At 34.1% G+C, this 15,644-nt stretch overlaps 2 protein-coding genes across 8 annotated transcripts; both read left to right on the top strand.

Annotated features, from left to right (window-relative positions):
- Positions 1-4,456: 4,456 nt before the first annotated feature.
- Positions 4,457-10,215, top strand: LOC107426401 (methylcrotonoyl-CoA carboxylase subunit alpha, mitochondrial). 7 transcript variants are annotated; one of them, XM_016036580.4, is made up of 16 exons: positions 4,459-4,924; positions 5,024-5,145; positions 5,318-5,465; positions 5,846-5,983; positions 6,222-6,317; positions 6,397-6,456; positions 6,728-6,820; positions 6,900-7,011; positions 7,359-7,463; positions 7,673-7,809; positions 8,211-8,445; positions 8,526-8,692; positions 8,821-8,940; positions 9,072-9,314; positions 9,450-9,545; positions 9,961-10,215. In XM_016036580.4, exons 1-16 carry the CDS (start codon positions 4,577-4,579, stop codon positions 9,964-9,966), a joined length of 2,226 nt encoding a protein of 741 aa, XP_015892066.2. In that variant the 5' UTR covers positions 4,459-4,576; the 3' UTR covers positions 9,967-10,215. The 7 variants fall into 7 exon arrangements, with proteins under 7 accessions (XP_048337385.2, XP_015892066.2, XP_048337386.2 ...); XM_016036581.4 differs by having other exon boundaries at positions 4,461-4,924; positions 8,824-8,940; XM_016036578.4 differs by having other exon boundaries at positions 4,461-4,924; positions 8,517-8,692.
- Positions 10,216-11,907: 1,692 nt separating this feature from the next.
- LOC107426395 (serine/threonine-protein kinase STY13) lies at positions 11,908-15,255 on the top strand. The gene is made up of 6 exons (XM_016036566.4): positions 11,908-12,862; positions 13,566-13,687; positions 13,985-14,193; positions 14,287-14,461; positions 14,634-14,768; positions 14,885-15,255. The coding sequence occupies exons 1-6, from the start codon at positions 12,508-12,510 to the stop codon at positions 15,089-15,091; spliced, it is 1,203 nt and encodes a 400-aa protein (XP_015892052.1). The 5' UTR covers positions 11,908-12,507; the 3' UTR covers positions 15,092-15,255.
- Positions 15,256-15,644: the final 389 nt, after the last annotated feature.

Raw genomic sequence — 15,644 nt, 5'->3', positions numbered from 1 at the left:
TATGCATTCGCACAAGGGGAGAGGGGTTAATTTGGTAATCGTAATTAGGGCGAATATGTAAGGAGTATATAGTAATTGTGAGCGAAAGAAGGAGAATCTTCAAATACTTCACTGCTGCGTAGATGTGACACGGTGTCACTCTTTAAAGAATGAAAAGAAAAAGGTGGACGGTGGGCGGGTGGGCATCGACGGTCGTCATTTCTCACGCGACTCTAAACTCCTTTGTACAAATACGACCACGTGTATTTCACTAAATTTGTACTCCGTTCTCTTTTTTCTTTTATTTCTTTTTATTAAAAGCTTCTTTTTTTTTTCTTTTTTTTTTTTTTGGGGTAAATGGGACATATATTCTATTGACAGCCGGAAGGCTTCCATTTTTAAATTTTTTAACATAAAAGAAGAAACCTTTGCTAATTGTAGTAGACATTCACAAAGTTTATATATATCCGTTTGAAAGTACCAAAAATATATATGTTATAAATAAATAAATTGAGAGATATAATAAGGATGTTAATGGGTGGAAGCTTTGACATAACTTAGCCATCAAGGAAAAAAAAATTATTTTTCTAGAAAGTAAATGGTAATATCTAATATTATTTTTATGATTGTTGTTAACAAGGTGTCTTTTGGTTATTTCTTTATGTAATCTGTATAATGAATTTTCAGTAGGGAAAATGTTTTTTTTTTTCCTTTTTTTTGATCAAATATTATAGAATTGATAGATATAATTTGCCTTTTGAATTGTTGCTTGAATTTATTAAACTAACGGTGACATTTCTTCTGTAATCTATATAAAAATAAATGTATTATCTGACATTTTGAACTTTTTATATTGTTTTGCTTGAATTGAACTTCTTATTTTTTGTTGTCAAAAAAATGCAAATGACACATTTGACTACAAGGAATTCTGCTCCTATACCAACCCATCACTATCAGAGCAGCTAAAGACTAGTGTAAATACCATGAACCTTACTCAGGTAAGAAATTAAACAAAGCCAAACTGCTTTTCAAGGAAAACAGAACTTCCTTATCAACGGGTTGCCTTGTGATTAGATCCAGACCATCAAAAAACTCACACAAGAGAACTACAAATGGTTTGGACGGCCAAGACGGTTCTAATCACAGCAAATGGAGAGAAAAAATAAAAATAAAAAATAAATTCTACCAATGAAGAGTTATAATTGCTGCCTATGGAGCACTGTCTTCATGAGCTGCCTCAACTCTTAAATATAGGTCCGTTTCACTATAATGGCTTCATATCCAACATTGGATTCCTTTTATGTTTCCATTCATTTTATTTTTATTATTTTTTTTATATATGATGGAAAAAATTAATCAAAATGTGCCAGCTCTCCCAGCAACCTGAAGTATGCAGCAATATCAATCTCATAAATCCCAAACCAAAAGTGTAAAATCATTGTTAATTTGCTATTTCTTCAAAATTAATGCTAGTTGTACATGCTTGTCTTGTAGGATAAATATGTGTAAATTATAGATACAGGCTAACCAAAAAGGAAAAAGAAAAAAGGAATACTACATTTTCAATCTGTTTTTGTATATTAATTATTAGGGGATTTGAAAGTCCTTAAGTGTGGGTGGGGTAATATTATTTGGAATCATCTAATGAAAAGGACAGCATTAAAAATTGAATTATTGAAAGAAGGGGATAAGAAGAAGTATTGGAAAATTATGATTGTTTGCTGTACCTTGATATATAATTAGTGAGTTAGTTGAAAAAAGTTTGGTCTTCTAGCAGCCCTCAAAATAAGGCCATAAGTTTGGAGGCTCTGATTGTTAGATAACAATACTAATATCGAATTTAGTATATCCTTTTTACACTTTTTTTTTAATTTTATTTTTAAATTTTTTTTTATTTATTTTGTCATATAATAAGGATGATAAGGGAAATGTAGCAATCAGAGTATAGAGAGAGAGTGACTTGTAAGTCTTGAAAGGGATAGGGTCAGTGAAGGAGTTCTTCTTTCTTGGAAGTAAAACTAGGGACATTGAGTAAGGCTGCAGAGAGGGTTTGTACCAGAAGAAGATAAAGTTTTGGGTAAGGCATGCATTTTACTTTTTCCCGTTAACTTTGCTTTAATAAAACATCAAGTTACCTAAATCCCACCAGGATATACTTTATATGCTTCCAAAAACACTTTTTTACTCCTAGTCTGCCTTTCTCATTTCTCTTGAAATTTTCAGCTAAAAGTTGTGGTTATTAGTGTTTACCAATGCAAAAGGGACTCACCTAAACAACTATTATTTAAAAAAAGTACTCAAAACCCCTATAGGATGGAGGTCTATCACGTGAAAAAGAAATTTTTAAAAAATGGTTATGTTCTTCCATTCAAAATATTTATAATATCAAAATTAATGAAATTTCCTCTCATTATTATCAAAGAAATTCAAATCACTTGGATGCACAAGGAATAAAAGTGTGATAACTTTTTGTCTTCCACATTTTTATGCACTAGAGTGATCTCGATTATGCCAAAAAACTATAATATTTGGAAAGGAAAGAGCACAATCGATGATCATCTTCTTTGTGGTTTAAATTGAAGGAGCTTTTGACTATTTACACGCACATGACGACATTAAAGAATGTGTGCCTCAGAACTGAGAAGAACGTTAGGGAACTGACATGTTTTAAGGGTAAGGTCAAATTTTTTAAGTTGAACTTAGTCCACCCACCCTTTAAATTTCCAAATACAATTGGATTTTTGGCCACAAAATTTAATTATATCTAGTTGGTCATGTTGGGCAACTGTTAGAGTTAGTGACCCGAATTTTTGTTGACCTGATCCGAAAAGCTCGCGGTACGACCCATTTGGTGAAACTAATTTTGGAGAAAAATTTGGGGCTCTGTGGTGGAAATGGACCTGTTCAATTTTAAGGTGTCTTCCGTACAATATATAATTTGATGCTTTTGGGGTTTTTCGGCGGTAATTGGGGTTTTAGGGTATCGCGCAATTTTGCTCACCTTTGTATCAATTTTTCGATATTGAATTTGCTTCTCCCTGCCCATGGTTTTTTCCGTCAAAGATTTCCACGTAAATTGTGTGTTTGTTATTCACTTTCTTTGTTTCCGTTGCTATTTATTTTTCTCCCAATTCCATAACAGCAACCATTGTGATGGTGAGTCCCCAATATAAAGGCATCAAAGTTGGTCTGTCTGTCCCTCTCTCTCTGTCCTCTGCATAAAGTGAAAATAAAAAACAACACACAACTGAAAAAGACAAGTGAAATGAAGGGATAAAAAGCAAATAAGAGGGCATTATATGGTTGGAGCTTCTAGGAGACTCAAAGACAAATGTAGCATTCAAAAAATCCATTTGTACAAATTTGTCATCTGCCCATGAACCTACCCACCCACCCCAATTATGCAGGACATGCTTTTTTTAAAAAAAAGGAAAGAAAAAAAATTAAATTGGACTTGGCTTATAGGTAATCAGGCATAGAAAAAGATGAAAATAAGAATGGTAGTGGGTCCTCAGGGATTGACATGTATATATAATTCTTGGTGCTTTTGTATGGCTTGGAGTTAGCCAACAGTGCACATGATCATCCCCCACATTAAACATTATGAAAAAGCTTATGTCCTATAATTTGTCATCATGTTGTTAGGTAAAAGTGTAAACGGGTAATGAAGGAAAAACCCAAGTGGCCCCACTACCCTCCCTTAACTCCTTCACATAAGACTTAAAAAACAAGAGATTCCAATCTCTCATGTGCTAGCTTCGAAGACTCTCAAACCATCTTGTATTTCTGGCTTTGCAGATTAAGACTTTTTTTGGGATCTTCTTATAGGTTTGCTTGCTAGAAGATAGCTTTTGCATTTCGCCAGTTCTTCACAAACCCAAATGTCCCTCGAATCAATATTCCCTTTGTTTGTGACAGAGGATGCTATTTATGACATTATTATTTGAGTAATTTTTTCTTATCATTTACAACAATACTTTTTTAACAAATTATAATAGAATTAAATCCATTTCACTCAAGATTATTATTTGGGAAATTGTACGTATTAACAAACGGGGAAAAGTTTTTTATTGCTACTCCCAAAATAACATTTTTGTCGGGTATTATCTAATCTCTTGGGCAAACCTGCAAAATCCAATATCTTTGTAAAACTGGGTTTCGTAATTGTGGATCTACAAAAGAAGAGATATGGGCCTAACAAAAGGTTAATGAACCCAAGCCCATATACTATCTAGTGGCCGCCCACGAAACCTATCCAAATCTTAATCAAATAATAAAGAAATCTTGATAGTGTCACCAGCATACAGCCAGATAAGCGTCAGGTCAGATCCATATCCACTATGCCGATCCCATCCTTTAAAACGTTTTTCAATAATGGCCTGCCTAATCATAGCGAATCAAACCTCGCCACATCACAGAAATTATACAAATTTACCCTTGTACTGGTTCAATTAAATGACCACAAGGTACACAATCATTTATCAAAAAATTTTCCCCCCAACTCAACTCGTTTCCTCGGAAATAGGAATAGCGTAATCCGCTGCTATTTGTAGGCATTTCCACGCTCACTCTCTCTCAGTCACTGACTCAGTAAGAGATGGCGTACGTGGCAGCCATACTGAGTCGAAAGCTTTCCCACACGCAATTCCATGTCGTCGGAAGAATAAGACTAAGATCGTTGTCGGACTCGGCGCCGGTGCCGGGTTCGGGTTCGAATCGGATAGAGAAGATTCTGGTGGCCAACAGGGGCGAAATTGCTTGCAGGATCATGAGGACCGCTAAGCGTTTGGGGATTAGAACCGTCGCCGTTTACAGCGACGCCGATAGGAACTCTCTCCACGTTAAATCCGCCGACGAGGCAATTCGTATCGGTCCACCACCAGCTCGATTGAGTTACCTAAGCGCCTCTTCGATTCTCGAAGCCGCCGTTTGTACCGGTGCGCAGGTAAGTACTGGAAAAAAAAGCTGGAATTTTTTTTTTTTCTCTATATTTTGGTTTGCTCTTAATGTGTGCAAAAAATGAAAAATAGTGATGAGATTTCAGGCTATTCACCCCGGTTATGGATTCTTGTCGGAAAGTGCTGAGTTTGCGCAACTTTGTGAAGATAAAGGTCTCACCTTTATTGGACCTCCAGCATCCGCAATCCGAGACATGGGTGATAAAAGGTACTACTGCTACTACTCATTTGGTAACTGCCAATCTCTCTCGGATTTCCAATATGTCTAAATGTTGCCATTTACTTATGTGGGTAAGAATTAATTATCAATAAAGTTAATAATTATCGTATCTTTTTTTGGGTAAAAGAAAATTAATTACGTTTGTTAAATTGTGTACCAGTGCGTCAAAGAGAATAATGGGTGCAGCTGATGTGCCGATTGTGCCTGGATATCATGGTAATGAACAAGATATTGAGCTCATGAAGTTAGAAGCTGATAGGATTGGGTATCCAATCTTAATAAAGCCCACTCATGGCGGCGGAGGAAAGGTTTCTTTTTTCGCTTCCCTCATTGATACTATTTTTAACCAGCTAATAATAGTTAAAGATGGTGCACATGCCACATGATAGTATCTCAATGTACATAATTGATATTTCTTCCTTATTTTTGAGTGGGTTATGTTAATTTATATTCGTTATGGTAAATATTCTATGATTATTTCTGTGGCGCTATTCAATGCAAATGTAGTTACATGCCTTGCCAGTTTTAGCTGTCTGGCATATTTAAAGCAGGACGATTAATTTCTGGTGCATGATTTGGTTATAATATTGTAGAAGGGAAAAATACAGCATAATAACTCAAAACTTATATATTCATGCATGAAGTTCAGGTTATCTGAGAAATGTTCTTATAGTTTATATATTTCTAGGGTATGAGGATTGTGCACAGTCCAGATGAATTTGTTGAATCTTTCTTGGGAGCACAACGGGAGGCTGCTGCTTCTTTTGGCATAAACACAATATTATTGGAGAAATACATCACACAGCCTCGGCATATTGAAGTCCAGGTACTCTGGTTTTTTGATTGGTTCTTTCTATTTACTGTAGATTGTACTTGTACAATACCACAAAACTTGTGATGTTGCTTCAAAAGTTTTCTGAGGTTAGCACATACCATTTCTGCAAAAGTTAGTCTCATGCTCTTTACAATTTTAAATGAAGCAATATCAGTAAGTCCACCAGGTGTAATATTCTGCTTGTTTTGATTGTTCGTTGATTTTAGATTCTTTGCCTTTGATATCATAGATATTTGGGGACAAACATGGAAATGTTCTGCATTTATATGAGAGGGATTGCAGTGTACAGAGAAGACACCAGAAGATAATTGAAGAAGCTCCAGCTGTAATGACCAGTTCCCTTATTCTTGATTCACATTTGCTATTTCTATGCTATTTTTGCAATAAAATATTCCTTGGTGCAGCCAAACATTTTGAATGACTTCCGTTCCCATTTGGGTCAAGCTGCTGTATCTGCTGCTAAGGTGATTCACAAATTTTAAATTGCGGGACAATTTATTTGAAGCAATTTATAAATGCCATTATCTATTAAAGATGCTGATATTAACGTTCTCTCCCATTCAATTTTATCTTATTTTTCCTTGCCATTTTTGTATCAATTTGCTCTGATCTTTGAGAGGTATTTAGTTAATATTTATGCTATGGTTATTATTAATATTTATAATTTTTTTGCTTTTGTTTAATTTTTTTCCTTGAACGATGTTCATTAATGTACATTCTGTCTACTATGTAAAGGCAGTTGGTTATCACAATGCTGGCACTGTGGAATTTATAGTTGATACTGCCTCGGACCAGTTTTATTTCATGGAGATGAACACACGTCTACAGGTCATTAATCTTTTCTATTGGGATTTAATCTTGAAAGCTCAAACTTGATAGAAACATAGGAGGGTGCATTTGTTTTCAGGTTGAGCATCCTGTGACAGAGATGATTGTTGGTCAAGATCTTGTAGAATGGCAAATTCGTGTTGCAAATGGAGAAGCTCTTCCCATAAGTCAGTCGCAGGTGCCGTTGTCAGGTGATTAGTTTGTCTAGTAAATGTGTTTTTGCCATGCTAATGCTTGCTTTCTTAAAATAAAATAAAAAAGAAAGATGCTTGGGAGATGCTGGTAGATTTAGGTCCTATAACAAGTAATATATACTGTAAAAGTGACTTGAATGGCTTTGCTATTGAAGTTCCTTAAACGTTCACAAGATGCCACGGCTTTAATAATTTTCATCAGCAAAAAGAAACAAAATAGATTTCTTCCCTTAATTATTTATACATACTAAAATTAATAACTAATGAGAGTTTACTCATTTAATATGCAGAAGATGTAAGCTTTCAAAGTCCTGGATTTTCATGATTCCTCATTATGATAATAGGTCATGCTTTTGAAGCGCGAATATATGCTGAAAATGTACCGAAAGGATTTCTTCCTGCAACTGGAGTTCTTCATCACTATTATCATGCTCCAGTCTCTTCAACAGGTCAGTTATTACAACAGCCGTATTAGTCATATATAGAGAAAAGTAAATACAAATAATTTAGTCCTCACTTTTGCTGCAAAAGACTAAAGGTGGACTTCTCTCTCTCTCTCTCTCTATTTGTTTTACCCGACTATACTCCTATTAATTGCATGATATATCATTGTTTCCTTGTTTCTTTAGGCTTGTTAACTGAATCTGTCTTGTCACAGTTCGAGTTGAGACTGGAGTTGAGCAAGGACATGCCGTTAGCATGCATTATGATCCTATGATTGCTAAGCTTGTAGTATGGGGAGAAAATCGTGCTGCTGCATTGGTTAAACTGAAAGATTGCTTGTCAAAATTTCAGGTATACTTGAAATTGAAGTTGCAACCCATACTTGTGTACTTTTACAAATGGGTAATGTTACTGTTTTTAGATGAATCCGTGGTTAGCTATGTCTGGAGTTTTGGGTCTCCTTGATATTCTCTCATATCCTTAAACAGGAACCTTTTTTAGTTTGTGAAATAATTTATATTTGAGATAGCTGGAATGGTTAAGCATGTTGAACTATGTTCCAAAGTATATTGCTAGCTTATATTCTCCTTGCAGTTTGTCTGTGCACTCTGTTTAATTCTTACAGATAAAATTGCCTCATATTTAACAGGCTCTGCTGGTTGTTGAAATATCATAATTATGTTTTGAGCAGCTTGTTGTCTTGTTTATCTGTTTCTTAATCCCTGCTGAATCGACAGTAATTTTCTTCACAGGTTGCAGGTTTACCAACAAACATTAATTTTCTTCAAAAACTTGCTAACCATTGGGCATTTGAAAATGGCAATGTGGAGACCCATTTTATTGAACGCTTTAAAGATGACCTCTTTGTTGACCCTAGTAATTCAATATCAGCAAAAGAAGCATTTGATGCTGCTAGATTTAGTGCAGGACTGGTAGCTGCATGTGTCATTGAAAAGGAGCATTCTGCATGGAAAGATAATTTGCCTGGTAAATTGAACGTCCCAGTTCTGAATTGTATGTCAAATTTTAAATGCCCTTCTAATAATTATGTTTTCCAGCATTTTCAGGGGGAAATGGCTCAATCTCCATATGGTACTCTTCTCCCCCTTTCCGAGTCCATCATTGTGCTAGGAGTTCAATGGAACTTGAGTGGGAGAATGAATATGATAGCAGTGGCTCGAAATTGTTGGCACTATCAATCACTTATCAACCAGATGAGAACTATCTGATTGAGGTACTTGTTTTAAATGTCCATTATTATTACTTCTTAGTAAGAAAAAATTCCTCTAGTTTCCTATCCTAATTATTTCCTTTCATCTGGTTTATCTATTCAATGCAATTCATGGTGCTATTATATACTAGCAGGCAGAAGAAAACATTTCCCCTGGTTTGAAAGTGAAAGCAACACACTTAGACAATCATAATTTCAGAGTTGAAGTTGATGGTGTAATAATGGATGTGAGCTTGGCTGTTTACTCCAAGGTAAATGTGTTTTGTCTGTATACTTCGTTAAAGGTCTATTTGGGTGCAAGTCTTATTGAGTGTGATGCACATTTTTTTCGCTTGCTTTTAATTGTAGTGAAACTATTTTTAATTCCACCTTGGGATGGCAGGATGAGACCAAACATATTCACATATGGCATGGGTTGCATCATCATCATTTCAAACAGAGAGTAGGGCTTGAATTATCTGAAGATGATGAATCCCAACATAAACCCAGTTTTGAGACAGCCTCTCATCCTCAAGGTTCAGTTGTAGCGCCCATGGCAGGTTTGGTGGTTAAGGTTCTGGTAAAGGATGGTGCAAAAGTGGAGGAAGGACAACCAGTATTAGTCTTAGAGGCAATGAAGATGGAGGTTCGTACTGGTGCTAATACTTGTATTTGGATCAAAATATCTTCCCTCTAGGCTTCTCTTTTTGTTTTTGTTTTGTTTTGTTTTGTTTTTTTTTTTTTTAATATAAACTTATTTGCTATCTTTTTCTTTCAAAAGCATGTTGTCAAGGCACCATCTGCTGGGCATGTCCAGGGGCTTCTAGTGTCAGCCGGCCAACAGGTTTCAGATGGTAGTGTTCTCTTCAGTGTCAAGGTTAGTTACTTCACCTCTACTTTTCAGCCTTTTCCATCATCAATTTTGGTTGCATATAAAAATTTATAAATGGTATATAGCTCCTAGAATAAATGGCATTGGTTTTTTTTTTTTTTTTTGGTCATTGTATAATCATCATTTCGTTTTTCAACTGGGGAGATGCGCTTCTATTTGGACAATAAATGGATCTTCGTTTCCCTTCAACAACTGTTTAGAATGAAAATTGACACTGTTTTACCCCCCTAGAACTAAATTAATATTGGAAGATTATGCGGTACTTTTAGGAAACGTGTGCATAGTTAACTATATTTTAACTGTTGAAACTGAAATAGAGCACGTTAGTTGATAAGCTTTTTTAACAATTACGTGCATGGCAAAACTTTTGATTAATGAATAACATGCTTGGTTTGGGCAGGTGTAGAAGAAGACATTATGTAGTTCAACTGATTCCGAAAAAAGCTAAGTTGGATCCGCTGAAGTTGTCCTCGAAGATAAAAATTGCTTTTTAATCCTGACCCTTATTACACGACATAAAAAAGAAACCGCAAGAAATAGTTAAAATAAATTGTACTGGTGTGTACTTGATGTACGAAAGATCATGTTGATCATGTGTTAATAATTGTGTTAAAAGTGACATAAAAAAAGGAAATAAAGCCATTTATTTCTACAAGCTACTGTATGCACAATGTCATTTTTGGTAATACATCATTATAAAAGGTTATATCAGTTATCCAAATATATAAAGAAAACTGTAAACGGATGCACTTGATCGATTTGTGTCATAATATGTACTCTTCGAGTCGACGTATGTGCAAAGTAAACGTTCTTATCAAGTCAAACAAGTTTGCCTGAGGAATTGGTATGTCAATTCTCAAGGAGTGATTCCGTATGTGTATCAAAATACTTATACATCGAGAGAGAGAGAGATAAATTGTGGAAGAAATTCTCGAGACAGCCAATCAAATCATTATCCGGGTTTACCGGCTTTTATTATTCTTAAATCCTCAGAAAAGGTCAGTGGAAGAAAATGAATAAAAAAGCTTGATTGCTTCAAAATTATTACGCAATTCGTGGCATTAGATTACATGTTGATAAGGCTTTGGCTTTGGATGCGTTTAATGAAAGGACAAAAAAAGGACAAGTTGTAAAAATCACCTAACCGAACCATGATGAGGCAGAGCACTAGATCTCGAATAATATTTTCATGTGGTACATTTTTGCTTTACGGCCTTGTCTGTTTTCTGCGCAAATAATGAAAAAAACAAATATATATATATATATATATATGCATCTCCACTTGCAATTGAATGGTGTATCTAATATACACGTTACATAATTTTTTATTAGTAAACGATTCCCAAACCAAGCGTTACGCTGTTTTAACTTTATTTTTAAGGTTACAAAGAGCTTCTTTCAAAAAAAAAAAAAAAAAAAAGGTTACAAACAGCAGTTTGTTTATTGATCACATCACTGTATAACTAGTTTGTTTTTCATTCTTTATTAATCCGTTTTTATCAATTTATTAGCAGTTTTTATTTTTGAAATTGGTTAAGTCATGGCTATGCTATATGGTTGAGAACAAAAATATATATATATATATATATATATGTATTTAAATTTAGAGAATGATACAGTATATATATGGGCATTTTGCCCCTTCTGATTCCCCCTCTTTTCAAACTCTCAAAAGTCATAAAATGCCAACATACTTTCTACATCCACAACTTGTTTTTCTTTTCCAAGTTGACTACAAAAATTTTAAAATATAAAAAAAATACCAGAATCGTGTTTGTGCCCGAGTAATTTTGATCGAAAAGTCGCTATCAATTTTGCCCATTTATACATACTTTCGAATTATTTTAATAAAACGCTAATAATTCCAACAAATGTACTTGCTTTTTATTTAATGTTATAGTATATTGTACATGTACTCCGTACGTTCTTGCCAAAAAAAATCCAATCCAATAATTGTCTTCTCTTTCAGCCTTTTTTTTTAATAATAAAATAACAATAAAAATTGAAAACTTTACATTAAATATAATATCGTCCGTACTTGTTAAGTATTTTTTTTTTTTTTTGTGTGTGTGTGTGTGTGTGATTCCCAATAAAAATCTGAAAAAAAAAAAACCGGTAAATCCGTTGAAAAGGACATCCAATTAACAGCGTATCGAGGTGAAATACTGTTTGATTTTGTTATTCTGGAGGAGCTGAACTAAAATATTTATTCGATTTGAAAGAGTCGTGAAGCAGCTATTCATTTGGAGCCACAACCCGACCGTAACTTCTTTCTCTCACATTGTGATTGAATTTCCCTATCTCTATATATATATATATATTATTATTATTTTTTTTTGGCTGGTTTTCTTTTTTGGGATTCGTTCTACTTTCTTTCAATTGTTTTATTCTTTTTTATTTATTTATTTATTTATTTTTTGCCCCTCTAAAATCTCGTCCACAAAACCCTACCTTTTTCCGGAATCAATAGCTCATATACGGTTTATACCCTCTCTCTCTCTCTCTCTCTCTCTCGCTTTATTATTCTTTTCCTTCTTTGTTTCGGGGTTGAATTTCCTAGTCATTTAAGGTGCATAATTGTTTATCTTCCATAAAAATGTTCTTTTGAGTCTTTTGGTACAATCGGGCAAAAAGTCATTTTCTCATAAAATGGTTGCTGTTGATGATGATGATGAAGAATATTATTTTGGATTTTTAAGCTCCTAAGTTTCTGGGGGGGCTGGATTTGATTTTCATATATTCTTTTTCCACAATTGCATATTTAATCTCTTCTGTAGATTGTCCCTATTTGATAATTTGAATACATTTTTCTCTGGTTTTTCTGTTTGTATTTTGATGAACAAAAATATGTTAATTTTTAAACAATTATTTTAATAGAATTTGAACTGGGTCTATTAAAGATTTCCCCGTGGGTTTCCTCTGCTCTGCTCTTTGGAATTTTACGGTAATGGATTCAAGCAAAGGTGAGGGTGTTGGAGACCTTGAGAAGGATGAGAAATCAAATAACAGAGAAGGAGATGGTTCCTCTGGTAAAGCTAAGGCGTTGGGTCTACAGGGAAAGGATGATTTGGGAAGCATAAGTGAGAAAAATATGCTATTCAGAGCGGATATGATTGATTTTAAGAGCTGGGATGTGCAGTTGGAGAAGCACTTGAGCAGGGTTTGGTCCAGGGAGAGAGAAGCGTGTACAAGGAAGGAGGAGTGGGAATTCGATTTGTGTAAACTGGATATAAGATATCTGGTTGCTCAGGGAGCTTATGGTACTGTATATCGTGGTTCCTACAATGGTCAAGATGTTGCTGGTAATTTCTTGCTCTCATCCTCTTATTATTTCAACTTAAAATTTATTTATTTATTTATTTTTTGGTTTTTCATAGGTTTCAAGCCATTGTATTTGTTGTATACCGATTATTTGGATTTGTGATTTTTTTTTCCCCCCTAGCGCATGGTTGTAAAATTTCAAAAACTGAAAAATGGAATCGAGATTTTCCATTGTCATCATGTAGATTAGTGGCTATAATTTTATTATTGTTAGTTCTTTTTTTCTTTTTTTAAATAATCTTAGTAAAAAAATTATTAGTTAATAATAAACTATCATATTCCAAGTAAAGATGTTGTGGTAGGGATGAAATCACCTTCATCAAAGTTCGACATTTTTTAAAGATTTTATTCTATCTTGTATTTATGATTATGGTGTTTAAAATATCATCTTCACCATCCACTAATTTGAGATAAAGTATAATCCATCTGAGATATATAAATTCTTGTGTTAGTTCTCAGCAGAAAAGAGGAAAATAAAAGTCAAAGAAACCTTGTGTTGTTTTGTACAAGTATCTGTAATTGTATGCATTGCACAAGGTGGAATCCTTCAAATTGCGTATTAAATCAGTAGTAAAGCGTGATACTATTAGTTAATAGCACCATATCATGTCATTTACCTTTCTATCAACATACTGAAAATTTTCCTGTTTTTTATTTTTATTTTTATTTTTTAATATGTCGCAGTGAAGATTTTGGATTGGGGAGAAGATGGTATGGCCACGGTTGCTGAAACAGCTGCTCTTCGGGCAGCATTTCGGCAAGAGGTTGCTGTTTGGCATAAGCTTGATCATCCAAATGTTACGAAGGTCAAATTTTATTAATTGCTATTATGTTTCTGGGTAAAATTTGATTACTTGCTATAATGCTTTTTAATAAAATTTGATTACTTGCTATTATGTTTCGCAACGTGTTTCCAATATCATCTCAAAACCATTATCTGGCTACCAAGATGCCAAGCAAATTGTCAGATCACAAAATACACATTAGCCCTCATATGTTCTCTTTTTCTTCTTTTACTTTTCAGGTCTCCATTATGCACTTTCTTTTTCTTTTCAAATATTTCTTTTTTCAATTAAGATTATTACTTAATGTTTCTTTTTCAGTTTCTTGGCGCTTCGATGGGAACTTCAAATCTTAAAATCCCTTCCAACAGCACATCAAGTGACGACCAAAATTCTCTTCCTTCCAGGGCTTGTTGCGTTATTGTTGAATACCTTCCAGGCGGGACACTAAAAAACTTTTTAATCAGGAATAGGAGAAGGAAACTTGCCTATAAGATTGTGATTCAACTTGCTTTGGATCTTTCTAGAGGGTTAGTTTAGTAGCTCATTGCTTGTGCTGGAATTTGGATACTTGCTGTTGATCATTAACATTGTACTAGCCTTTCTTTCTCTCATTTTTGCAGTTTGAGCTACCTTCACTCAAAAAAGATTGTACACCGGGATGTCAAAACTGAAAACATGTTGCTAGATGTTGGTAGGAATCTGAAAATTGCTGATTTCGGTGTTGCTAGAGTCGAAGCCCAGAACCCAAGGGATATGACAGGGGAGACTGGAACTCCTGGTTACATGGCCCCAGAGGTACACATCCGTAGTTAAAAAAACATGAAACATTTTTAATGAAGTATTAATTTCCTGATACAAGGAATTAGATGATGTTGTTTGGAGGGAATTACTAATCTGTTTCATATCCCCTACAGTTTACCTTTTCATGCAAATCCAGATAAGGATTTAACATTGAAATTTTGTGCAGGTTCTTGATGGTAAGCCTTACAATAGAAAATGTGACGTGTACAGTTTTGGAATATGCTTATGGGAAATCTATTGTTGTGATATGCCTTACCCTAATCTAAGTTTTGCTGATATATCCTCTGCAGTTGTGTGGCAGGTTTGCCTTCTTAAACATTCATGTTTTTAGGTTATTTACTAGATTTTCCTTGTCAAGAAAGATATTTGATCATTGGTTATCGAAGTTTAATTACTCTTTAAACATTGGAATGTCAGAATTTACGACCAGAGATCCCAAGGTGTTGTCCAAGTTCTCTGGCAAACATCATGCGAAAATGTTGGGATGCAAACCCAGAGAAACGCCTTGAAATGGATGAGGTAGTGAGGCTGTTAGAAGCAATAGATACAAGCAAGGGAGGTGGAATGATTCCTGATGACCAGACTCCTGGTTGTTTCTGTTTTGCCCCAGCTCGTGGCCCCTAAATTTCTCATTCTTATTTTCTCGCTACTTTTATCCATGAGCCTGGGTGATAAAAAGAACATATATATTTATATATATATATATGCTACCTTTTTAATTAATCGTATTTTTATATAATTAATGTTAATTAATTTTTATCAGCAATATATTTAATTTAAATTTATTATTTTGCTTTGCTTTGCTTTCAATGTGGTTTAAGATGTTTTGTTTGAAAGGTCTTTGTGTCTTTTGAACTTTTTTTTTTTTTTTTTTTCCGCAAAGACTTGTCGACTAATTTTTTCCTTTTTAGGAAAGAATGTCAATAATCACTTTTCGTTTATAATAAATATATATATATATATATATTTTATAGAAAAAATAAACAATGCAATATCGCTTGAATTACAAATGAGATTTAATTTATGTTTTATAGAAGAAAGAGGTTTGGAAGAAACAAAAAGAATAAAATTGCAAAAAAAAAAAAACTATGAAGACATAAACATTGAAAACTTTTTGGAATTTAAGAATCAATCAGTGTATAGAGGATTGGAAGTTTGGTACCATTGTTGTTGCAAT

This window comes from Ziziphus jujuba, chromosome 9, assembly GCF_031755915.1.
Source record: "Ziziphus jujuba cultivar Dongzao chromosome 9, ASM3175591v1".
In the NCBI taxonomy this organism is placed as follows: Eukaryota; Viridiplantae; Streptophyta; class Magnoliopsida; order Rosales; family Rhamnaceae; genus Ziziphus; species Ziziphus jujuba.
This window is presented reverse-complemented; position numbering and strand designations above follow the sequence as displayed.